This window comes from Pelobates fuscus, chromosome 12, assembly GCF_036172605.1.
Source record: "Pelobates fuscus isolate aPelFus1 chromosome 12, aPelFus1.pri, whole genome shotgun sequence".
Classification (NCBI taxonomy): Eukaryota; Metazoa; Chordata; class Amphibia; order Anura; family Pelobatidae; genus Pelobates; species Pelobates fuscus.
Genome location: NC_086328.1, coordinates 53,580,557 through 53,603,618, shown reverse-complemented (window position 1 = coordinate 53,603,618; position 23,062 = coordinate 53,580,557). Strand labels below are relative to the sequence as shown.

The window sequence follows — 23,062 nt, the reverse complement described above, 5'->3', positions numbered from 1 at the left end:
AATGCAAAAGTGGCGCCATGGCAGCATTTGAGACTTTAGTTGTGAATGAGGTTACAAAAATTCCCAACACTAAGAAGAGAATGCATAAGAATTCTAACTCGAATGCCAAACAAAGAAAAGCACTCCAATATTTAAATAATAACCCTAAACTTAAAATAAAACCAGCTGATAAAGGTGGAGGGATCGTTCTACAAAATAGAGCAGATTACGAGAACCAAAAATATCGGCAATTAAATGACACCAAGACATATAAAAACTACCAGGTTACATAGTTGCATAGCTGAAAAGAGACTTGCATCCACCAAGTTCAGCCTTCCTCACATTTGTTTTTTGCTGTTGATCCAAAAGAAGGCAAAAAACACAGTTTGAAGCACTTCCAATTTTGCAACAAGCTAGGAAAAAAAAATCCTTCTTGACCCCAGAATGGCAGTCAGATTTATCCTTGGATCAAGCAGTTATTACCCTACATTGAAAGATTATATCCTTGAATATTCTGTTTTTGCAAGTATGCATCTAGTAGCTGTTTGAACATCTATATGGACTCTGATAAAACCACTTCTTCAGGCAGAGAATTCCACATCCTTATTGTTCTTACAGTAAAAAAACCTTTCCTTTGCCTTAGACAAAACCTTTTTTTCTTCCAGTCTAAACGCATGACCTTGTATCCTATGTAAAGTCCAGTTTGTGAATAGATTTCCACACAATGGTTTGTATTGGCCCCGAATATATTTGTATAATGTTATCATATCCCCTCTCAGGCGACGTTTTTCCAAACTAAATAGGTTTAAATGTGTTAACCTTTCTACATAGCTGATATGTTCCATTCCTTTTATTAATTTTGTAGACCGCCTCTGCACTTTTTCTAGTGCCAATTTATCCTTCTTTAGAACAGGAGCCCAAAATTGCACAGCATATTCAATATGTGGTCTTACCAGGGATTTATAATGAGGCAAAATTATATTCTCGTTCCCGGAAGTGAAAAGATCTCCGGCCCCGACTCGGAAGTGATGTGCATGGTTGCCGCGAAAATTCAATTCAAGAGGGGCAATGGAAGATATAAAACGACACAGAAAGCCAGCTAACTTTTATTCTGCACTGAGGAAGACTTGTTTTAAGTCGAAACGCGTTTACATTTTATTTGTTTTATCAGGACTTGTAAATTTTGTGGTAGTGTATGCCATTTCTACACACTGCTAATATATGTCCTTTTTATATTATCGTTTTTTTATATATCTATAACAATAAATAATTTTGTACCTATTGTGTATCCACGTCTGGAATTCCTCTGTAGCCAGTTTTTGGCACCCCAACACTGATTATATAGAGCCTGGCACGGCTCTATGCTTGTGAGTGAACATTTTATACTTTCCTGTTTTGTATCATTATTGTACAGACTTCACTATGTATTGTAAAATTTATTTTTCATAGATTCTAGGAGAGGAAGCTGTTTCTAACTACATAGATATGATTGTTGGGAAGTATTACCTATAAGTGTTACATTGGGTGGTGTTCATTTGGTAGTATTATTATTACCGGTACTGTTTTTTCATTTTCTTAAGGTGATTGTGTACACCTATAGTTTTACACACCCTGTTAGTAATTTTTAAGCGCTTAGACACCTTTCAAACACTTTGAGTTTTGCTTTGTTTCAAAAAAAGTTATAAATTGATTTGCATGTCAATGAATGAAATACCTATTTGACCCCTTTGACTTAGTACTTGGTGGCAAAACCCTTGTTGGCAATCCCAAAAGCCATGTTACTCTGTATATAGAGGGAGCCATGTTACTCTGTATATAGAGGGAGCCATGTTTACACGGTATATAGAGGGAAGCCATGTTACTCTGTATATAGAGGGGAGCTATGTTACAGTGTATATAGAGGGGAGCCATGTTACTCTGTATATAGAGGGAGCCATGTTACTCTGTATATAGAGAGGAGCCATGTTTACACTGTATATAGAGGGAACCATGTTACTCTGTATATAGAGAGGAGCCATGTTTACACTGTATATAGAGGGGAGCCATGTTACTCTGTATATAGAGGGAGCCATGTTTACACGGTATATAGAGGGAAGCCATGTTACTCTGTATATAGAGAGGAGCCATGTTTACACTGTATAAAGGGAAGCCATGTTATTCTGTATATAGAGAGGAGCCATGTGTACACTGTATATAGAGGGGAGCCATGTTACTCTGTATATAGAGGGAGCCATGTTTACATGATATATAGAGGGAAGCCATGTTACTCTGTATATAGAGAGGAGCCATGTTACTCTGTATATAGAGAGGAGCCATGTTTACACTGTATATAGAAGGAGCCATGTTACTCTGTTTATAGAGAGGAGCCATGTTTACACTGTATAGAGAGAGAGCCATGTTACTCTGTATATAGAGGGAGCCATGTTTACACGGTATATAGAGGGAAGCCATGTTACTCTGTATATAGAGGGAGCCATGTTTACACGTTATATAGAGGGAAGCCATGTTACTCTGTATATAGAGGGAGCCATGTTACTCTGTATATAGAGGGAGCCATGTTTACACGGTATATAGAGGGAAGCCATGTTACTCTGTATATAGAGAGGAGCCATGTTTACATTGTATATAGAGGGGAGCCATGTTACTCTGTATATAGAGAGGAGCCATGTTTACACGGTATATCGAGGGAAGCCATGTTACTCTGTATATAGAGGGAGCCATGTTACTATCTGAGGTGGTTAACTATGATTGGCCCTGGCATGTTTGTTAGTCTGGCCTGCATGGTTGTCTGGCATGAATAAAAGTAACATGTTTCAACTATATTAGTAGTTAGACTAGTTTGCACTAAAACATGGAAGACATCCTAGTATGAATTGTGATCAACCGCTCTCAGAGACTATGCATTGCAACATGTATATGATGTGGAAAGGTTAACTGTTATGACTGTCTATAGACAAAGTGGCTTTAGCTGCACCTTAAGGATCACCAGTCCGTGGGTGCTGTATCTCTGCGACTGCTATTCAGGAGCCATAGATTGCCGGGTATTGTTGCCAATGCAATTCAGGAGCCATAGATTGCCGGGTATTGTTGCCAATGCTATTCAGGAGCCATAGATTGCCGGGTAGCGTTGTCAATGCTATTTGGTGGGTGAGTCCTGTAGCCTCCTGGACTGTTTGCGGTTGTTTGCAGTGCGTTAAACGGGGAGTTTGGTCTGTCACTGTGAAGCGGGCGTAACCCTTACACTACCTGATCGATACAACATCATACCTGATGTTTTAAAGCACGTTATTCCAAACAATTTAGGAAAGTTAGGTGATTTATGCCCTTTATGGATTAAAATCAGACTCTGCATCAACTATGTCATTTTCCATGGGAGTTTTGCCATGGATCCCCCTCCGGCATGCCACAGTCCAGGTGTTAGTCCTCTTGAAACAACTTTTCCATCACTATTGTGGCCAGAAAGAGTCCCTGCCTATTCGCCCATTCGCGAACATTTGCGGAAGTTCGCTGTTTGCGAACGGAAAATTTCGTGTTCGCGACATCTCTAGTTCAGGTTTTTAAGTGTGAATTTTCATGGAGGGTTTTGGTGCGTCCATGTCCCACTTTGGAGCACTTGAGCAGGCTATATATTACAGCTACACCATAAAGGCATACAATGTCTTAAAGAACACATGCCAGGGTATTTCAAAAGGCATATTTTGAACCTTAGCGTGGGATCATTTTTACGCTAGCTTGTACCAAGTGTAGTGGTAATAAGCGTTATTTCTGCCTTTTTGACACACAAAGTGACTTTGCACTGTATATTTTGCAAATCGTATGTGTGCTACGACTGTATAATACTTCATATGTTGCTCAGCTATGTCGGCTGAGTACAGAAATACCTCCATATGTACCTTTGCCAGGTATATGTGGATGTTAGTCCTATAGACTGTAAGCGCGTCCTATAGACTGTAAGCTCGTTTGAGCAGGGCCCTCTTCAAGCCATCGTTTCTGTAAGTATTCTTGTAATTGTCCTATTTATCGTTAAATCCCTCCTCTAATAATATTGTAAAGCTCTACGGAATATGTTGGCGCTATATAAATGGCAATAATAATAATAGTGTTGTAGGGGCACATTTGAGACGCAGCCATTCAGTTTTATTCTAACTTTTATGCTGTGTCCATGTTCCATTTTGGACTAGTTTAGATGGTTGGTTATTGAAACTTCCCCAAAAACCAAAACATACTATTTATTAAAGAATACACCCTGGGGTAATTCAAAAGGCATATTTTGAACATTAGCGTGGGATCATTTTTCTCTAGTATGTTCCAAGTGTAGAGGTAATGAGCATTTTTAAATGTTTTTTTTTTTTTTTTTACTTTTTTAACTTTTTTTTTACTTTTTAAAACTAGTTTTTAAACAATTTTTCTTTGCTTATTATTTTTTTAAACTTTCCTAAAATTTCTTAAAACTTTTCTTTTACAGATTTAACTTTTGACAAGCTTTTTTTTTTTTTTTTTATGGTTAACCCCTAACTAGCAGTAAGCAGCACTAACTGTAAATTCACCAATTTCCCATAATTCCCACCCACCACAGCTAGCAAAATATATTATTTAAAAATATTTAAATTAGTAATTTAAATAAATTGAACCCCTGAGAGTTAAAAAAAAATAAGTTAACCCTAAGGGGATAAAAAAAAAAAAATTATTGGATCACTGTATAATACTGTAATCTGTATTTTGATATTTGTAGGTAGTGGTCACCTGGCAGGGAAGGGGTTAATTTTTATTAGGACTGGATAAAGGAGGGTGGGATTTTTTTTTTTTTTACTTTTAAAAAAAATGTTATTCAAACTTTTTTGTAACTTTTTAAAACTTTTTTTGTTTTAATGATAACCCCTAGCTAACACCAAATTCCCCACTAACTTCCACCCACCCCAGCTAGCTAAATATACAATTTTAATATGTTTAAATTAATTAATACAATTGACCCCTGAGGGTTACAAAAAATACAAGTTGACCCTCGGGTTAAAAAAAATAAAAAAATAAGATCACAGTAAAATGTATATATACCCTGCCAATTGATCACTGTAGTCATTGATCATTTGGCAGGGAAGGGTTTTTTATTTTTTTACACAGGGAGAAGATCAGCTCTGATCCGTCTCCCTGCACTTCACAGAACCCGGAAGCGCAGGGAGGCGGATCGTGAGTCCCTGCAGCACATGTGCTCGCTCTGACAGCCTGTCAGAGCGATCACTGCTGCAAGGGCAGCGCGATCGGGTGCTCCCGGTCTGCCTCTAATACAGCGGCAGAACTGAGCACCGTTAACCATGCGATGGCCGTGATCGCGGCGATCTGGGGTTAATTTGAACGCATGACGGACAGAGTCCGTCACCCGGTGCTAAGGGTCTCCCCAGGATGACGGACCCCGTCCGTCACCCATCATTAAAGGGTTAAGATCTGGCTAGGCCACTCCAAGACCTTAATGTGCTTGTTCTTGAGCCATTCCTTTGTTGCCTTGGCTGTGTTTTTTGGGTCATTATCATGCTGGAATACCCATCCACAACCCATTTTCAATACCCTCCATGAGGGAAGGAGGTTCTCACCAAAGATTTGATGGTACATGACCCCGTCCATCGTTCTTTGATGCGGTGCAGTTGTCCTGTCCCCTTAGCAGCAAACCCCCCCTACCCCCAAGCATAATGTTTCCACCTCCATATTTGAGGGCGGGGATAGTGCTCTTGGGGTCATAGGCCTCATTCCTCCTCCTCAAAACACAGCGAGTTGAGTTGATGCCAAAGTGCTTGATTTTGGTCTCATCTGACCACAACACTTTCACCCAGTTCTCCTCTGAATCATTCAGATGTTCTTTGCCAAACTTCAGACGAGCCTGTACATGTGCTTTTATGAGCATGGGGACCTTTTGGGTGCTGCAGGATTTCAGTCCTTCACGGTATAGTGTGTAACCAATTGTTTTCTCGGTGACTATGGTCCCAGCTGTCTTGAGATCATTAACAAGATCCTCCCGTGTAGTTCTGGGCTGATTCCTCACCTTTCTCATGATCATTGAAACTCCACGAGGTGAGATCTTGCATGGAGCACCAGACCGAGGGAGACCATTTGCGAATAATCACACCAACTGTTGTCACTTTCTCACGAAGCTCCTTGGCGATGGTCTTGTAGCCCATTCCAGCCTTGTGTAGGTCTACAATCTTGTCCCTAAAATCCTTGGACAGCTCTTTGGTCTTGGCCATGGTGGAGAGTTTAGAATCTGATTGATTGCTTCTGTTGACAGTTGTCTTTTATACAGATAACAAGCTGAGATTAGGAGCACTTCCTTTAAGAGAGTGTTCCTAATCTCAGCTTGTTACCTGTATAAAAGACACCTGAGAGCCAGAAATTTTGCTGATTGATAGGGGATCAAATACTTATATCACTCATTGACATGCAAATTAGTTTATAACTTTTTTGACATGCATTTTTTTTATTCTGTCTGTCACTGTTAAAATACACCTACCATTAACATTATAGACTGGTCATTTCTTTGCCAGTGGACAAATGTTCAAAATCAGCAGGGGATCAAATACTTTTTTTTTTCCCTCACTGAATATTTCAGACCCAGACTAAGTTGAAAGATAAGATCCTGAATTAATCACAACTCTGTCAACACCAGGGGCTGTCCCAAAAATAGACAAGACTCAAACCTATTTGTTTGCAGGTGAAGAGGCAGAGTTGATGTTCTGCACAATTGGAGTCTTTTTTTCAACTGGAAAGAATCCAGTTTCTGGTACTTTGAATCAGAAATTTTTGGGACACAAGTAGTAGATGAGAATCCATTGCTGTGTTGGCGAAATGTGTACATAACTGACCGTTAAGTAGGCGTACTGTGCCATCAAGGATTTTTCCTTCTCTCCATATATGGAAGGTAGCAATTCTAAGACACTAAAAGTACTCCTAAAGATGTTTGCCTGGTAATTAATCTCTTTATATGTGTAAGCAAAATAACTGTTATAATATATATATATATATATATATATATATATATAATATACTAACATTGCATATTGGATCTTTCATGTGTTATTGTTATAGATGTATACTGTTTTTTTCTAGATGTATGTGCTAGCCATGCGCTTTAATGAACATGGAAAGTGTAATTTGTATGTCATGCTTAAAAATGGACCTACTTTAGATTACACAAGTTAGGCACTTCTTAGCATTTAAATTTTATGTACTCTGTATTGTTTATATCTTCATATTATGACTTTGCTTGTAGATTCATATGGCGAACAGTGAACATAGGAACAAGACCATCAGGACCCCTACTCAGGGCTATATTCTGGTCTGAACTACCTGATAAGATTGATGCCGTATATGAAGATCCTCAGGAGGAGAAAACCATTTTTTTTTCAGGTGATGTCATAAAACACTACATATAATTTGATGAGCTTATCTCTAGAACCAATTATACGTATACTTTATTAAAGACAGGTAAGCTACACATAACTCTATTGTGAAATTAGTATACAATATGAGGCAATATATAGAAAATAGCCAGATACTAAGAAAGCTGAGCTTTTGATATACTTAAATGTGAAATAATATAAAATATAAAAGTGCTGGATAGGTATAACATTTAAAGGTTCCCATTACAGAAGCAAATTTCCAAAATAGAGATGTCCATATAAGGTAAGCATAATATTCTATAAAATCTAACATAAAATCTAACTTTTTTTCAACTTTAAACATGCTGCTGAATGGCTTCTTAACAACAACACATTTTTTATTGCGGTAAAATTTCTCAAGGAAAAGCAATGGATGTAAAATGGAAATGTTCCCATGAACAAGGTAAACAAGCTCCAGGGTAAGAACATTGACTGGCGTATGTAAACGCTGAAACGCGGGGCGAGCATTTTGCCAATGCATTTACTTTAACTAAGCATTTCTTTTCTACTTTTTACCTGGGTTTGACGGATGTCCGCTTTCATTATTTTTATTTTTTTTCAAGTATGTGCTTACATAAGCTTATAGGGATTTGTTAGGCTGCCTTGAAGCAGCAGTTTAGTATCTATGGCCTGCCTGTGGGCTAGATAGTAAGCCCAGGGTTTTCTAAGATATTGTCTCCTTTACTCTAAAGTTACTAATTTCGGAGGGAGCTTTTTTGATTTAAGGTACTCTTGTTTATACCGCTGTGGATTTTATGTATCTTTTAGTCTCACATTAGGGGATATATCACTATTGGATTTCCCCTATAGTTTATATTGCCAAACGAGACATATAGCCTCCCAGAGAGTCTGTACAGCAGGGTCGGCTACATAGCTCTACACCCATTTGTGCTTCTTCGTGAATTTATTTTCCACCAGTGAGCTACTTACGGATTTTACCGTTTTAGCGCTACTTGGTTTATTTAATTTTCATCTTTTGTACGAGGCAGTCTGTACTCCTGTTCCGTCTCTCTTATATATGGGTCCACATATTGGATGTCCCTATAGTCTTACTTGGTCCTCTTTAGAGGCCTTACTACTATTTATTTTAGCGGACTTTATACGTATGTGCACATACAATATATATAGCATTTTCTATGAGATTAAGGAACATATCCCCAGGTTTTTAATTCCTCACCTTTATGTGATTTTCACCAACACAACTTGCTATGATGTTTCTATCCAGGGTAAGCTTTATACCTAATATATCTATCTATCTATCTATCTATCTATCTATCTATCTATCTATCTATATATATATATATATATATATATATACGTATATATATATATATATATATATATATATATATACGTATATATATATATATATATATATTTTCTTTGCTTAATTTTAGTTTAATAAAGGTTATTACCATTTTCTTTGTTACGTTTACTTTAAGAGGTAATCTTCTAGAGTGAGATTGAATCCCATTCACTTTTGATTGAGTGTTTTTTTTTTCTATCCCACTCTTTCAGTTGGTAGTTAAGAACATTGACTGTGTTCGGTAGTTTGTTCGGTTTTTAAACTACCGAACTAGACCGACCGCAAGCCCTGATTCTCTCTAACCGTTTTGGGCATGGGACCATGCATGTGGTTGGTCGAATTATGACTCCAAGGATATTCCCAAACCCCTGAACCGATCTGGGTGATTTTGGGTTATGTTGGTCATCCAGATTGGGGTTATCAAGGGATGTAACTTGTGTGTGCGTTTTGTGTGTTTAAAAGGTATTTTTTGGGTAAAAATTTATGTTTGGTAAAAATTTATGTTTTCTGTACCTGGAGATAATAGAGTTTAGTACAGTTCCTAACTCAATCATCTCCCAGGCCCAGAGGAGGGAATATTTTGTTTTATGTGGGAGTGTCCTGGACCTGAGAGCCAATGTAATTGTGTGTATGTTTTTACTCTAGTCTATTCACAGGTCCAGAGGGCATTGCCTCTTGCATGGGGACCTGCATATAAGGTCAGTTGTAGCTGCCAATATACAAATTCCTGCTTACCCTCACCATAGAGTCTCATCTCATGTGTGGGGGGAATGGCTGTATCACTCTGGGGATTGCTATATCACTATACTCCCCTGGGATTATAATCACTTGCTCTTTTAAGAGCATACTGCTACACTCGCTTGGAGGAGAGGCCTACCCACTGGAAGCTGGAACCTGGTCTTGGGCCCAGGGTGGGTGGAGTACAACAAGACCTCAGCCAAGCCTTTCGCCTCTCCAGGAGGCTTCCTCAGTTGCTGTCTGTAGCGGAACCCTGTTATGGCTGCCCCTTCCTGTATTGTGGATTATCCTCACCTACCCTAACTTGGCTATAAAGACAAATACGGTTCCTGGCCATTGGATTACCTCAAGGCAGTGTTGCAGCTTTAAATGGGCACTTCGGATACCGTCGAAGTGCCGAAGTACTCGTCGAAGCGGTCGAAGTCGTCAAAGTTCACGGCATCGAACAAAGGACCACGTGGCGGCGGCCATTTTACCTTCGAACACCGCCGACCCTTACCATCCACTCCACTTCGACACTTCGACTAACGTCGAAGTACCGACCGCACTTCGAACGGGACTTAGCCGTTTTTATGCCATAAATTGACCGACCGCACAGCCCAAATCTATGGAACTGTTTTGGGCAGGAAAATGAGCTTGCAGTCGGTCATAAAGGGACCTCCAACTAACTTTTGATCTGCTGGAGGGATTGGGACCATTTTTGAGAGTATTACCAATTGAAGTCTGCTGATTACGTTTTATGTTTGTAGCACTAATATTGCAGGAGTTATAGATATTGGGTAAAAGTTATATTTGAAACTGTATAATAATGGGATTATGTGTCACACTAAGGGGAGGGGATGTGTGGGTTGCACCCATGATACTATTGGTTGTTTTATGCCTCCCCCTGGGTGTGGCCTGTATGTGTACATTCGTAATAAAAGGCAGGCTGGATGTACCAGCCAAGAGTTCTGCTCCTGAAACTGTGTGTCGTCCAGTTATTGGGATTGCTATTGGGATACTGCTGTATTACTTTTCCTGCTGGAAACCTTGCCTGTGGATTTATCATCACCGTGTTCCTGAGCGGGGACAGGGCACGTGGAGGTGGGGTTGATGCCGCAGCTACCGGCGGAGGTTTTATTGGGGAACGATCTGGGGAGGCTCACCTCTGCTTTTGAGCCCCAGATGCCTACCACAGGAGAAGCCAACCCTGTGGTCACCCGACAACAGGCCCGCACCCAGGACTACAACACACTGCCGGAGGTCCAGGTAAGCGATCCTACCCCTCCCTTAGAATGTGTCCCCTGGGCCCCACCTAATGAATTTGCAGCAGAAGTAGCCACAGACCCTACGCTTCAAGTTTATAGAGACAAAGTTGTCACGGGCTCACCCGGGGGGGAGGGAGAGAGATTTGTCTGGGATAAACAGCTTTTGTACAGGGAAACAGACAAGCAGATTACGGGGTCAGACCCGATAGTAATGAGGCAGCTAGTGGTGCCGCAGCGGTACCGAGCGGAGTTACTCCGGATAGCGCATGATATTCCGCTATCCGGACATCTAGGGGTCAGTCGTACTAGGTACAGACTGACCCAAAGTTTCTTCTGGCCAGGGATTAGCCAGGAAGTACGCAGATACTGCACTACGTGCGATACCTGCCAGAGGGTAGGCAAACGGAGAGACCGAAGGAAGGCGAAACTCCACCCCTTACCCATAATTGAGGAACCCTTTAGCCGAATAGCGGTAGATCTGATAGGTCCCCTCCGGAAAGCTAGCCCGTCAGGGAAACTGTATATTTTAACAGTAGTAGATTATGCCACCAGGTATCCAGAGGCAGTGGCTCTGACCAACATCCACGCGGAAACGGTCGCGGATGCCCTCATGCGGATATTCTCTCGGATGGGATTACCCAGGGAGATTATCTCGGATCAGGGCACCCAATTTACCGCAGAGTTCACCCAACACCTCTGGAGGATCTGTGGCATTAAGCCTATTATCAGTGCCCCTTACCACCCCCAGACGAATGGGCTCTGCGAACAGTTCAATGGTACCTTGAAGCAGATGCTCCGAACCTTTGCAGAGACCCACAAGGACTGGGAGCGATTCCTGCCGCATCTCCTGTTCGCATACCGGGAGGTGCCGCAAGAATCCACGGGGTTCTCCCCGTTTGAACGGCTGTTTGGGAGGAGGGTCAGAGGTCCCTTAGATCTGATTAGAGAGCATTGGGAGGGAGACCGGAGCGCAGATGGCACTCCCATCATACCATATGTGCTGGCCTTTCGAGACCGCCTGGAAGCGTTGACTAAGACCGTAAGGGAAAACCTTCAGGTGGCCCAGACCCGCCAGCGCACGTGGTATGATTGGGGAGCCAGGGACCGTAGCTTTCAGGTCAGGCAGAAAGTACTGATTTTGAAACCTGTCCGACATGATAAGTTACAGGCCGCCTGGCGGGGACCATATAGGGTGGTAGAACAGAGATGTGACACCACCTATATCATAGGCCCCTGCACAGGGACTGGAGGGCGACGCATACTCCACGTGAACATGATGCAGCCCTACCAGGAGCGCGCCGAGGAGGTAACCGCCATATGTGCGTCCAACACTGAGGAGTTTGACAGCTTACCCTTTCCCGTTTTGCTGGGGGATGGGCAGTTGTCTGGGGATTTAGGAGAGGTTGCACTGGGAGATAGGCTGAGCGCACAGGAGCGGATCGAGGTACAGCAATTGTTAGAGGAAAAGCGAGATACGTTCTCTAATGTACCTGGATACACTCCTCTGGCAACTCACCGGGTCGAGACCCCAGGGCAACTACCCATGCGCCAAACCCCCTACCGCATCCCAGAAGCGGTGAGAGAAAACATGCGCAAGGAGATCGATGAGATGCTCCAACTGGGGGTGATAGAGCCCTCTGATAGCCCATGGGCCTCTCCGGTAGTCCTCGTGCCGAAGCGAGACGGTACGACTCGCTTCTGCGTGGACTATAGGAGACTAAATGAGAAAACCGTGTCAGACGCCTATCCTATGCCCCGGATAGACGAGTGTAACGGATCGCCTGGCACCCCTGTAGGGCCGGTAGAGAGACCTCGGTCCCATCTCCACCGGCCACCTCGGTTTCTTCCTCGTCCCACTCTACCTGTGGCTGGAGTTTCTCCCAACGTGCCCACTGGCCTTCCCTCAACGCCCTGTGTTGTAGGTTCCGGGTCACCATGTCCCACACGAACCGCACGTATTTCTCCTCTGGATTGGGTCCGTAAAACTTCAGGTGCAACCCTACCATCGTGCCAAACTCTAGTAAGGAGTAGCTATACGCCATGCTTGCTGTAGCCACTGCTGGTTCCATTATGTTGCTGAAGATAGGGACGCTGCACAACTCCACACGTTACCGGTGTCTCTGAGCTGCTTCTCCTCGCACTAGGATGCCATCCCACCGCTTGCCACCAATGTAACGGATCGCCTGACTGGGTACCTCCGTTGAAAGATGCTCCTAGCGCTTCCAGAGGACTCCAAGCACTCCACCAGACACCATAAGCACCGCAGGCTGCAGCTATCTCCCTTCAGAACGAAGCAGGAACAAGCTCTTACAAGAGCTCAGTGATTATGGCAAGGGAATATGCCTAGCATAGCAATCCCTTGTAGCAGATTCCCCCAATAAGAGACAGGACTCAAGTTGAGGGTAAAAATAGAACTCTCTGGCTGCTAGCTTGCAGCCCTTTTTATTAGGTGCTCCCATGAAGGGGAGGGACACACACAGTAACGTACATTAACCAATCACACAATAGTTACATCCCACACATAGCCCTCCCCTCTACCTGTAAACTAATTATCTGTACACACAGGAAAATACAATTATCATAGGTAGGGAAAATACAGTTTTTACACAACATTCATAACTCCCAAAATATACATCACATTCGCATAAAAATACATATTCACAATCAATCCATTCGGGGGAACAACATACTCAAAAATCATACGAATTGGACCAGGGGTTCAAAAGTTAGTACACATGTGCATTTGACCTTCTGGAAGCATGGTTTTTCCAGCTCAAACTAATTCCCCAGAATCCTCTATCCTGGAGACAATGGAGAAGCTGATTTAATTATATCCAGGGACAAACACAGCCTCCATTAAGCACATGTTACCAGCAACCACCAAAAGACATAAAAATACATAACTCCTGTTATACTAAACAGAACCCCCACATTCAACCCATCCCCAGATGGCTTGGATCTGAGCGCTCAACATATTCAAACAGCGCTCAGATGCCACAAACACAGTTCAAACGCCATGGGGTTTAAGTTTCGTATGGGCTGATGAGAGGGCCCATAATCCTGGGGCAGCCCAATAACCCACAGTATGCCCAAATACCGTGCATAAAGGGCCAAATCGCCCAGGGACCGTAGTCACAGGGTAAGAGGCAGGCAAGCAGCCCCCTCCAAAACACAGTGGCGAAGTGGCTTTCGCTACATATCTTCCCATTCGGGGGTAGACTAACCAGGTACCTGACCTTCTGCCGGTCAGTACCTAGCTTAGTCGGGCAGCCCACCCATAAAACAAAATTAGCAGAGTAGCCCACCCACAAAACAAATTTAGCAGTGTAGCCCCCCCACAATAAAGAATTCACAGAATAGCCCCCCCCACAATAAGTCATACTGGCCTGTAGGTCCCAAGTTGTGGGGTGAAACTGTGGCACCCTCGGCCTTGCTGGGCAAATGGCTGTGAGTACTTGGGGGCCAGATGCCCGATGTGCTCTGCTCCGGGGTCAGAGCTGGGGTAGTCTCAGGGTAAGGAAAAAAGGAAGGACAGAGGCCAGCGGCGCTCTGCCCAGTTGCCAGCTCTTCCGCTGGGGCAGCCTGTAGAAAGTCAGGCTCAGGGGAAGGAAACAAGGGAGGACAGAGGCCAGCGGCGCTCTGCCCAGTTGCCAGCTCTTCTGTGGGGGGTCAGGGAACAAAGAAGTTGACTGGGGAGGAGAAATATCACTTACCTCCCCCTGGTACTCCGGCTGCTGCTGGGGGGGGAGGTCGATGCTCTCCACTTTCTGTAACTCCAGCTCTAGTTGGGGATCTGGGCCGGTTGCCCAGCATCCCTGTAGGGCCGGTGGAGAGATCTCGGTCCCATCTCCACCTGCCTGCAGGGGGTCCTCCCAGGACCAGTCTATGAGGTCCTCTACCTCGGGTACCTCTGGTTGCTGTTGGGGAGGGAGACCGGTTGTCTCTTCCTCCAATAACACATTCTGCCGCTGGGGAGTGAGACCGATTGTCTCCCCTCCCTGTAAAACATACTGCCGCTGGGGATTTGGGCCGGGTGCCCAGCATCCCTGTAGGGCCGGTAGAGAGACCTCGGTCCCATATCCACCGGCCACCTCGGTTTCTTCCTCGTCCCACTCTACCTGTGGCTGGAGTTTCTCCCAACGTGCCCACTGGCCTTCACTGGCCTTCCCTCAACGCCCAGTGTTGTAGGTTCCGGGTCACCATGTCCCACACGAACCGCACGTATTTCTCCTCTGGATTGGGTCCGTAAAACTTCAGGTGCAACCCTACCATCGTGCCAAACTCTAGTACGGAGTAGCTATACGCCATGCTTGCTGTAGCCACTGCTGGTTCCATTATGTTGCTGAAGATAGGGACGCTGCACAACTCCACCCGTTACCGGTGTCTCTGAGCTGCTTCTCCTCGCACTAGGATGCCATCCCACCGCTTGCCACCAATGTAACGGATCGCCTGACTGGGTACCTCCGTTGAAAGATGCTCCTAGCGCTTCCAGAGGACTCCAACCACTCCACCAGACACCATAAGCACCGTAGGCTGCAGCTATCTCCCTTCAGAACGAAGCAGGAACAAGCTCTTACAAGAGCTCAGTGATTATAGCAAGGGAATACGCCTAGCATAGCAATCCCTTGTAGCAGATTCCCCCAATAAGAGACAGGACTCAAGTTGAGGGTAAAAATAGAACTCTCTGGCTGCTAGCTTGCGCCCTTTTTATTAGGTGCTCCCATGAAGGGGAGGGACACACACAGTAACGTACATTAACCAATCACACAATAGTTACATCCCACACATAGCCCTCCCCTCTACCTGTAAACTAATTATCTGTACACACAGGAAAATACAATTATCATAGGTAGGGAAAATACAGTTTTTACACAACATTTATAACTCCCAAAATATGCATCACATTCGCATAAAAATACATATTCACAATCAATCCATTCGGGGGAACAACATACTCAAAAATCATACGAATTGGACCAGGGGTTCAAAAGTTAGTACACATGTGCATTTGACCTTCTGGAAGCATGGTTTTTCCAGCTCAAACTAATTCCCCAGAATCCTCTATCCTGGAGACAATGGAGAAGCTGATTTAATTATATCCAGGGACAAACACAGCCTCCATTAAGCACATGTTACCAGCAACCACCAAAAGACATAAAAATACATAACTCCTGTTATACTAAACAGAACCCCCACATTCAACCCATCCCCAGATGGCTTGAATCTGAGCGCTCAACATATCCAAACAGCGCTCAGATGCCACAAACACAGTTCAAACGCCATGGGGTTTAAGTTTCGTATGGGCTGATGAGAGGGCCCATAATCCTGGGGCAGCCCAATAACCCACAGTATGCCCAAATACCGTGCATAAAGGGCCAAATCGCCCAGGGACCGTAGTCACAGGGTAAGAGGCGGGCAAGCAGCCCCCTCCAAAACACAGTGGCGAAGTGGCTTTCACTACAACGAGTTACTAGACAGAATGGCCAGGGGGCAATACCTCACCACTATTGACTTATGTAAAGGATATTGGCAAATCCCCCTGGCCCCAGAAGCCATCCCGAAGTCGGCCTTTGTCACCCCATTTGGCTTGTATCAGTTTAAGGTCATGCCATTTGGGATGAAAAACGCCCCAGCCACCTTCCAGAGGATGGTGGATCGGCTTCTAGATGGATTCCAGGACTACACCTGTGCCTACCTGGACGATATTGCTATTTTTAGCAATACGTGGCAGGAACACTTGGCCCATATAGGAGCCGTACTGGACAGGATAAGGGAAGCTGGTTTGACCCTGAAGCCGGCTAAGTGTAGTATAGGAATGGCTGAGGTACAGCACCTGGGACATAGAGTGGGGTGCGGCAAACAGAAGCCCGAACCCGCCAAAGTAGAGGCAGTAGCCCAGTGGCCCACCCCTAGACCCAGGTTTTAGCGTTTCTAGGGACAGCGGGGTATTACAGGAAGTTTGTTCCCAATTATAGTGCCCTGGCCAAACCCCTCACGGACCTGACCCGTAAGAACCTTCCCCGCCAAGTAAACTGGACCCCGGAGTGTGAGCAGGCATTCCAACACCTGAAAAATGCACTGATAAATGCCCCTGTCTTGGCAGCTCCCGATCCAACTAAACGATTTCTTGTTCACACAGACGCTTCTATGTTTGGATTGGGGGCAGTACTGAGCCAAGTCGGGGCCGATGGCGGAGAACATCCCGTGGCTTACATCAGTCGCAAACTGTTACCTCGAGAAGTAAGCTACGCCGCCATCGAAAAGGAATGCCTGGCTGTGGTGTGGGCCCTAAAGAAACTGCAACCCTATCTGTATGGACAGCCCTTCTCCTTGCTCACGGATCACAACCCGTTAGTATGGCTAAACCGGGTGGCTGGGGACAATGCCAGGCTGTTGCGCTGGAGCTTGGCGCTACAGCCCTTTGATTTTAATATTCAGTACCGCCCGGGTAAGCAGAATGGAAATGCTGACAGGTTGTCAAGACAAACTGACCTGGAAAAATGATCCGTGAGCCCCCGGACATCCCCAAGCCAATCCGTGTTGGATCAGACTGTGTATGCCGGCTTGTGGGCAAGGGGGAGCAGTGTAGCGGAACCCTGTTTTGGCTGCCCCTTCCTGTATTGTGGATTATCCTCACCTACCCTAACTTGGCTATAAAGACAAATATGGTTCCTGGCCATTTGATTACCTCAAGGCAGTGTTGCAGCTTTAAATGGGCACTTTGGATACCGTCGAAGTGCCGAAGTACTCGTCGAAGCGGTCGAAGTCGTCGAAGTTCACGGCATCGAACAAAGGACCACGTGGCGGCGGCCATTTTACCTTCGAACACCGCTGACCCTTACCATCCACTCCACTTTGACACTTCGACTAACGTCGAAGTACCGACCACACTTCGAACGGACTTAGCCGTTTTTATGCCATAAATTGACCGACCGCACAGCCCAAATCTATGGAACTGTTTTGGGCAGGAAAATGTGCTTGCGGTCGGTCATAAAGGGACCTCCAACTAACTTTTGATCTGCTGGAGGGATTGGGACCATTTTTGAGAGTATTACCAATTGAAGGCTGCTGATTACGAATATGCATGTTTTATGTTTGTAGCACTAATATTGCAGGAGTTATAGATATTGGGTAAAAGTTATATTTGAAACTAAGGGGAGGGGATGTGTGGGTTGCACCCATGATACTATTGGTTGTTTTATGCCTCACCCTGGGTGTGGCCTGTATGTGTACATTCGTAATAAAAGGCAGGCTGGATGTACCAGCCAAGAGTTCTGCTCCTGAAACTGTGTGTCGTCCAGTTATTGGGATTGCTGTTGGGATACTGCTGTATTACTTTACCTGCTGGAAACCTTGCCTGTGGATTTATCATCACCTTGTTCCTGAGCCTCACTGGGATCTTTAGTGGAGAATAGCTGTGAGATATCGGCTCTCCGCTACACTGTCCATCTGTGCTGTCCATTTTCAGGGATTCCTAGCAGATATCAGTGTTACAATGTAACTTGCAATAATTTTGAAAACAAATGGTTTGGAAATAGCAAAGTAAATATAGCCCTATAACTTTCCCAAAAAAGCTAAGAACATGTTGACAATGGGTATTTCTAAACTCAGGACAACATTTTGAAACTATTTAGCATAGGTGTTTTTTGGCAGTTGTATATGCGTAGCAGAATTTGGGGGTCAGAGTTAGAAAATGTGTGTTTTTTTACATCATATTTTATAATTTCTTTATAGTTAATATTATGATATTATTAAAATAATAGTATCTTTAGAAAGTCCATTTAATGTCGAGAAAAACAGTATATAATGATGGGGTACAGTAAATGAGTAAGAGAAAAATTACAGCTAAACACAAACACCGCAGAAATGTAAAAATAGCCCTGGTTCCAAACGGTAAGAATATTGAAAAGCGGTCTGGTCACTAAGGGTTTAAAGTGTTTAATCCTAAAACCCAAAGGAATAACTAGAGCAGATTTTCAAGGGTGAAACCCAAGTGCCGAAATTACCTGAGATATCAACTCTCAGGAGAGTTGACAACTCCGTATAAATGGTAAAATTGCATGTACTTCAATTTCTATTCGGTAAATAGCATTAGAAGAATAACCACACACAAAACCTGAAAAAGTAGTGATAAGAAAAAAAGTGTAAGTGACAAGAAAAGTTATAATAAAACAAAAGGGAAAATCTAATAAGCCAGCCTGACCGGTCCTATATTTGATATGAATCCACCTAGTATATAGTGATCTCTCCAGTAGCTATTTGAAGTTACACTGTTATAGACTAGATGTCTTTGAAGTATATATGAGAATATAGCTAGCAGAGCAATATAACAACAAAAGGAAGCAGGTCAGTATGTCCACAGGATAATTGAATATCCACTATAAAAGTATATCCGGAGTAGGCATAAGAAAGGTAGACAGATGGCAATATTTAGACAAAGCCGAGGCTATTTGAGATGAGTTCAAGCCAAATATAGTAATATTATATATTACTATATTAAAATCTCAAATAATATATAGTTTGAATGAAAGGAAGAAAAAACAGGGATATAAGGGGCAATAGTAAATACCCCACCCCTACCTTATCGGTCAGAGAACCCACTACTCAAAGTGTGGGAGGTGAGGGTAAAAAGAGCCATTTAAATGTAACATGAAAATAGAGAAAGTATCTGGGATAAGAACAGACAGCATAGAGCCTGAGTTGGTGTTATGTTAAAGCAGTACTCCAACCAGGACCAAAGCATGCCATTCCCCATTAAGAGCTATCCTCCCAAAACTGACTGATATCCAAATTTCCAGTCTGTCCCCAGTTTCAGAATCCAATACTGCAAAAAGTGTTAGTGTTAGTGAATAAAGCACTAGCTCCCTTATGCTAAGTTTAGAATATCTGGCTACATAGAAAACCCTATTAAAAGAAGTAGCCAAACGGCAGCGTCTTGCTCAACGCGCATTTCGGCGCTATGTTGCGCATTTATCAAGAGTGTTCGAGCAAAGGGAGCCCGCCAGATATTTAAATGGTAGAGGTCCGCCCCCCAAGTGATGTCACACGGCCAATCCGATGCTCCAACGTCATGGGGGAGGAAATAGCTAAAAATCGGTGACACCATGCGGCCAATCTGAGGCCGTGATGTCAAAGTAGGCGGACAAAGCCCGAAGAGAGGGGGTGGGGTGGGGGAAACCTGGAGTTTGAACCGCAGGCATTGTATCCACATATATTGTGATTCATCCAAATCTATGGATGCTTTCAAGCCCTTAGGGGTTAACCTAGTTTCAATATACAGGCTGTACTATGAAACAAAGGAAACACGAGTAACCCATTTAGAAGATAAACCCTTTTGTGCAAGGAGTAACCCAAATAAAATGTCACTTTTAATATAATTGTTTAAAATATTTCTTTTAGAATACTTGATCGCAGTTCTAATTGATATCTATACTAGGAAGAAATCCCACAAAAAATATATATTTTACCAAAAAAGGATTGTGATGAAAATAATATTAAAGAAGATCTTGAGAAAAATAAATGAATGATCCAAGTATAAATAATAAAATATAACAAAACACTGGAAATAATTATAATTAACTCCTTAAGACCGCAGCCAAATGTACAAGTTGTGATCCCAAAAAAATGTAAACAAACCACAGAATTTTACTAAATGTCTGTTCAACACTAATTTACCTCTTTCATATTAAGTGCACCCACACTTATTATATATCAAACTTTCATATATGGAACTCCATTTTATATGAATAAAATCTAAAAAACTTGCAAAAAATTATGAAATCTTCTTATTTTTCAATTTCAGCATGGCAATTTAACTGTTAATGTCAGAATACTGTTTGGTTTTCCTGCAATAAAACATACATATTTGTATTCAGAAATGTATCACGAGTAAAACAGTACCCCCCATGTATAGGTTTTATGGGGTTTTGGAAAGTTACAGGGTCAAATATACGGCTTGTCCATTATTTTATTTTCTGCATAGAAATTTGACAGATTGGTTTGAGTGGCCTAGGTTGCCTTTGAGACTGTATGGCAGCCCAGAAATGAAAATTACCCCCATCATGGCATACCATTTGAAAAATTAGACATCCCAGGGTATTCAAAGTGGGGTATGGCCAGTCTTTTGTAGTAGCCACTTGGGCACAAACCCTAGCCAAAGTTATCGTTTGTTTTTTTGTTGTTGTTTTTTTCACATAAAATCTGTACTTTCACTGATATTACTGTTAGTATATAGTTTACTTCCCTGAAACACGCCTAGTTCTGTTCAGTGATGTCTCACGAACACCATGGTTCCCCCCATGTATAGGTTTTATGAGGTTTTGGATAGTTACAGGGTCATATATACGGCTTATCCATTTATGCTTTTTCACCTTGAAATTTGTCAGATTACGGTAGTTTGCAGTGTCCAGGCTGCCTTTGAGACCGTATGGCAGCCAAGAAATGAAAATTACCCCCATCATGGCATACCATTTGAAAAAGTAGACATCCCAGGGTATTCAAAATGAGGTATGCCTAGTCTTTTGTAGTAGCCACTTGGGCACAAACCCTAGCCAAAGTTAGCGTTTTTTTGTTCTTTTTGCATTTTTCACATACAATCTGTACTTTCACTGATAATATTATTGTTAGCAGGGCCGGCGCTACCTGTAAGGCGACCTAGGCAGCCGCCTAGGGCGCAACTTAGCAGGGTGCGCCGGATCCCTGTGCCCGGTGTCGCTCCTCATGCTGCGCCGCCTGAGCGCTTTTACAAGCCTCAGGCGGCGCAGCACTGCTGCATGGAGGGTGGCCGGGTTTGAGTGACCGGCAGGAGGGAAGCGCAGAGCGCTCCCTCCTGCCGGTCTCTCTATGTAGCGTGGCCGGGCGGCGCGGAATGCGGGACAGGAACCTCTGTTTCCTGTACCCGGCTGCCGGCGGAATGACAGGAAGTGCTCACTCAGTGAGCGCTTCCCTTCAGTCCACCGGCAGCCAGGTACAGGAAACAGAGGTTCCTGTCCCGCATTCCGCGCCGCCCGGCCACGCTACATAGGCAGGAGGGGAGGGTAAGGGCCACTAAGGGTGGGAGGGAGGGAGGGGGGATAAGGACCACTAGGGGGAAGAGGGGGGTATAAGGACCACTAGGGGAGGGGGGGGAGGACCACTAGGGGTGGGAGGCGGGATAAGGACCACTAGGGGGGACAGAGGGGGTATAAGGACCACTAGGAGAGGAGGGGGGATAAGGACCACTAAGGGAAAGGGTAAGTGGGTAAGGACCACTAGGGGAGGGGAGGGTAAGGACCACTAGGGGGGAGGGGAGGGTAAGGACCACTAGGGAAGAGGGGAGTAAGGACCACTAGGGGAGGGGAAGGTAAGGACCACTAGGGTAGGGGGGAGGAAGGACCACTAGGGGAGGGGAAGGTAAGGACTACTAGGGGAGGGGGGAGTAAGGACCACTAGGGGAGGGGAAGGTAAGGACCACTAGGGGAGGGGAAGGTAAGGACCACAAGGGGAGGGGGGAGGACCATTGGGGGAGGGGAAGGTAAGGACCACTAGGGGAGGGGGGAGGACCATTGGGGGAGGGGAAGGTAAGGACCACTAGGGGAGGGGGGAGGAAGGACCACTAGGGGAGGGGGGAGGAAGGACCACTAGGGGAGGGGAAGGTAAGGACCACTAGGGGAGGGGGGAGTAAGGACCACTAGGGGAGGGGAAGGTAAGGACCACTAGGGGAGGGAAAGGTAAGGGCCACTAGGGTAGGGGAAGGTAAGGACCACTAGGGAAGGGGAGGGGGGAGTAAGGACCACTAGGGGAGGGGAGGGGGGAGTAAGGACCACAAGGGGAGGAGAGGGGGGAGTAAGGACCACTAGGGGAGGGGGGTGAAGGAAAACAGGGGGAACGGGGGTGGGGAGGTAAGGACCACTGAGGGAGGAGGAGGGGAGGTCCACTAGGGGTTTGGGAGAGGGAGGACCACTAAGGGGGGGAAGGACCACCAAAGGAGGGTAAGGAAGGATGACCACTAAGGAGAGGGGAGGAGGGGATAATGACCACTGAGGAGGGGGGGATTACCACTAAGGGGGTGGGGGGAGTAGGGGAAGGTCTACTAAGGGGTTTGGGAGAGGAAGGACCACTAAGGGGTTTGGGAGAGGGAGGACCACTAAGGGGGGGGGGGGTGGGAGTGAGAAGACCACCAAGGGGGGACTGCAGAGGGACAGGGGGCCAAGGGAGAGCACTAAGGGACAGAAGGGGAGAACATGGAGGGACAGAAGGGAAGGGGAAATCAATAATTGACCGGAGGGGAGAGCACTATGATTTTTTTTTTTTTTTTAAATAAAATAAAGAGCTCCTACCCTCTCAGTCCCTATCCTACCCCACAAACCCTCTCTTTTACACTACACACA

The 23,062-nt window shown here is 44.5% G+C and overlaps 1 protein-coding gene across 1 annotated transcript in view; it reads left to right on the top strand.

Annotated features, from left to right (window-relative positions):
• Positions 1 to 23,062, top strand: part of MMP2 (matrix metallopeptidase 2) — a 740,650-nt gene that overhangs the window by 628,906 nt on the left and 88,682 nt on the right. The window contains exon 10 of the mRNA XM_063437965.1: positions 7,235 to 7,371. Coding sequence (XP_063294035.1) covers positions 7,235 to 7,371 — 137 coding nt within the window. The remainder of the gene's footprint in view (positions 1 to 7,234; positions 7,372 to 23,062) is intronic.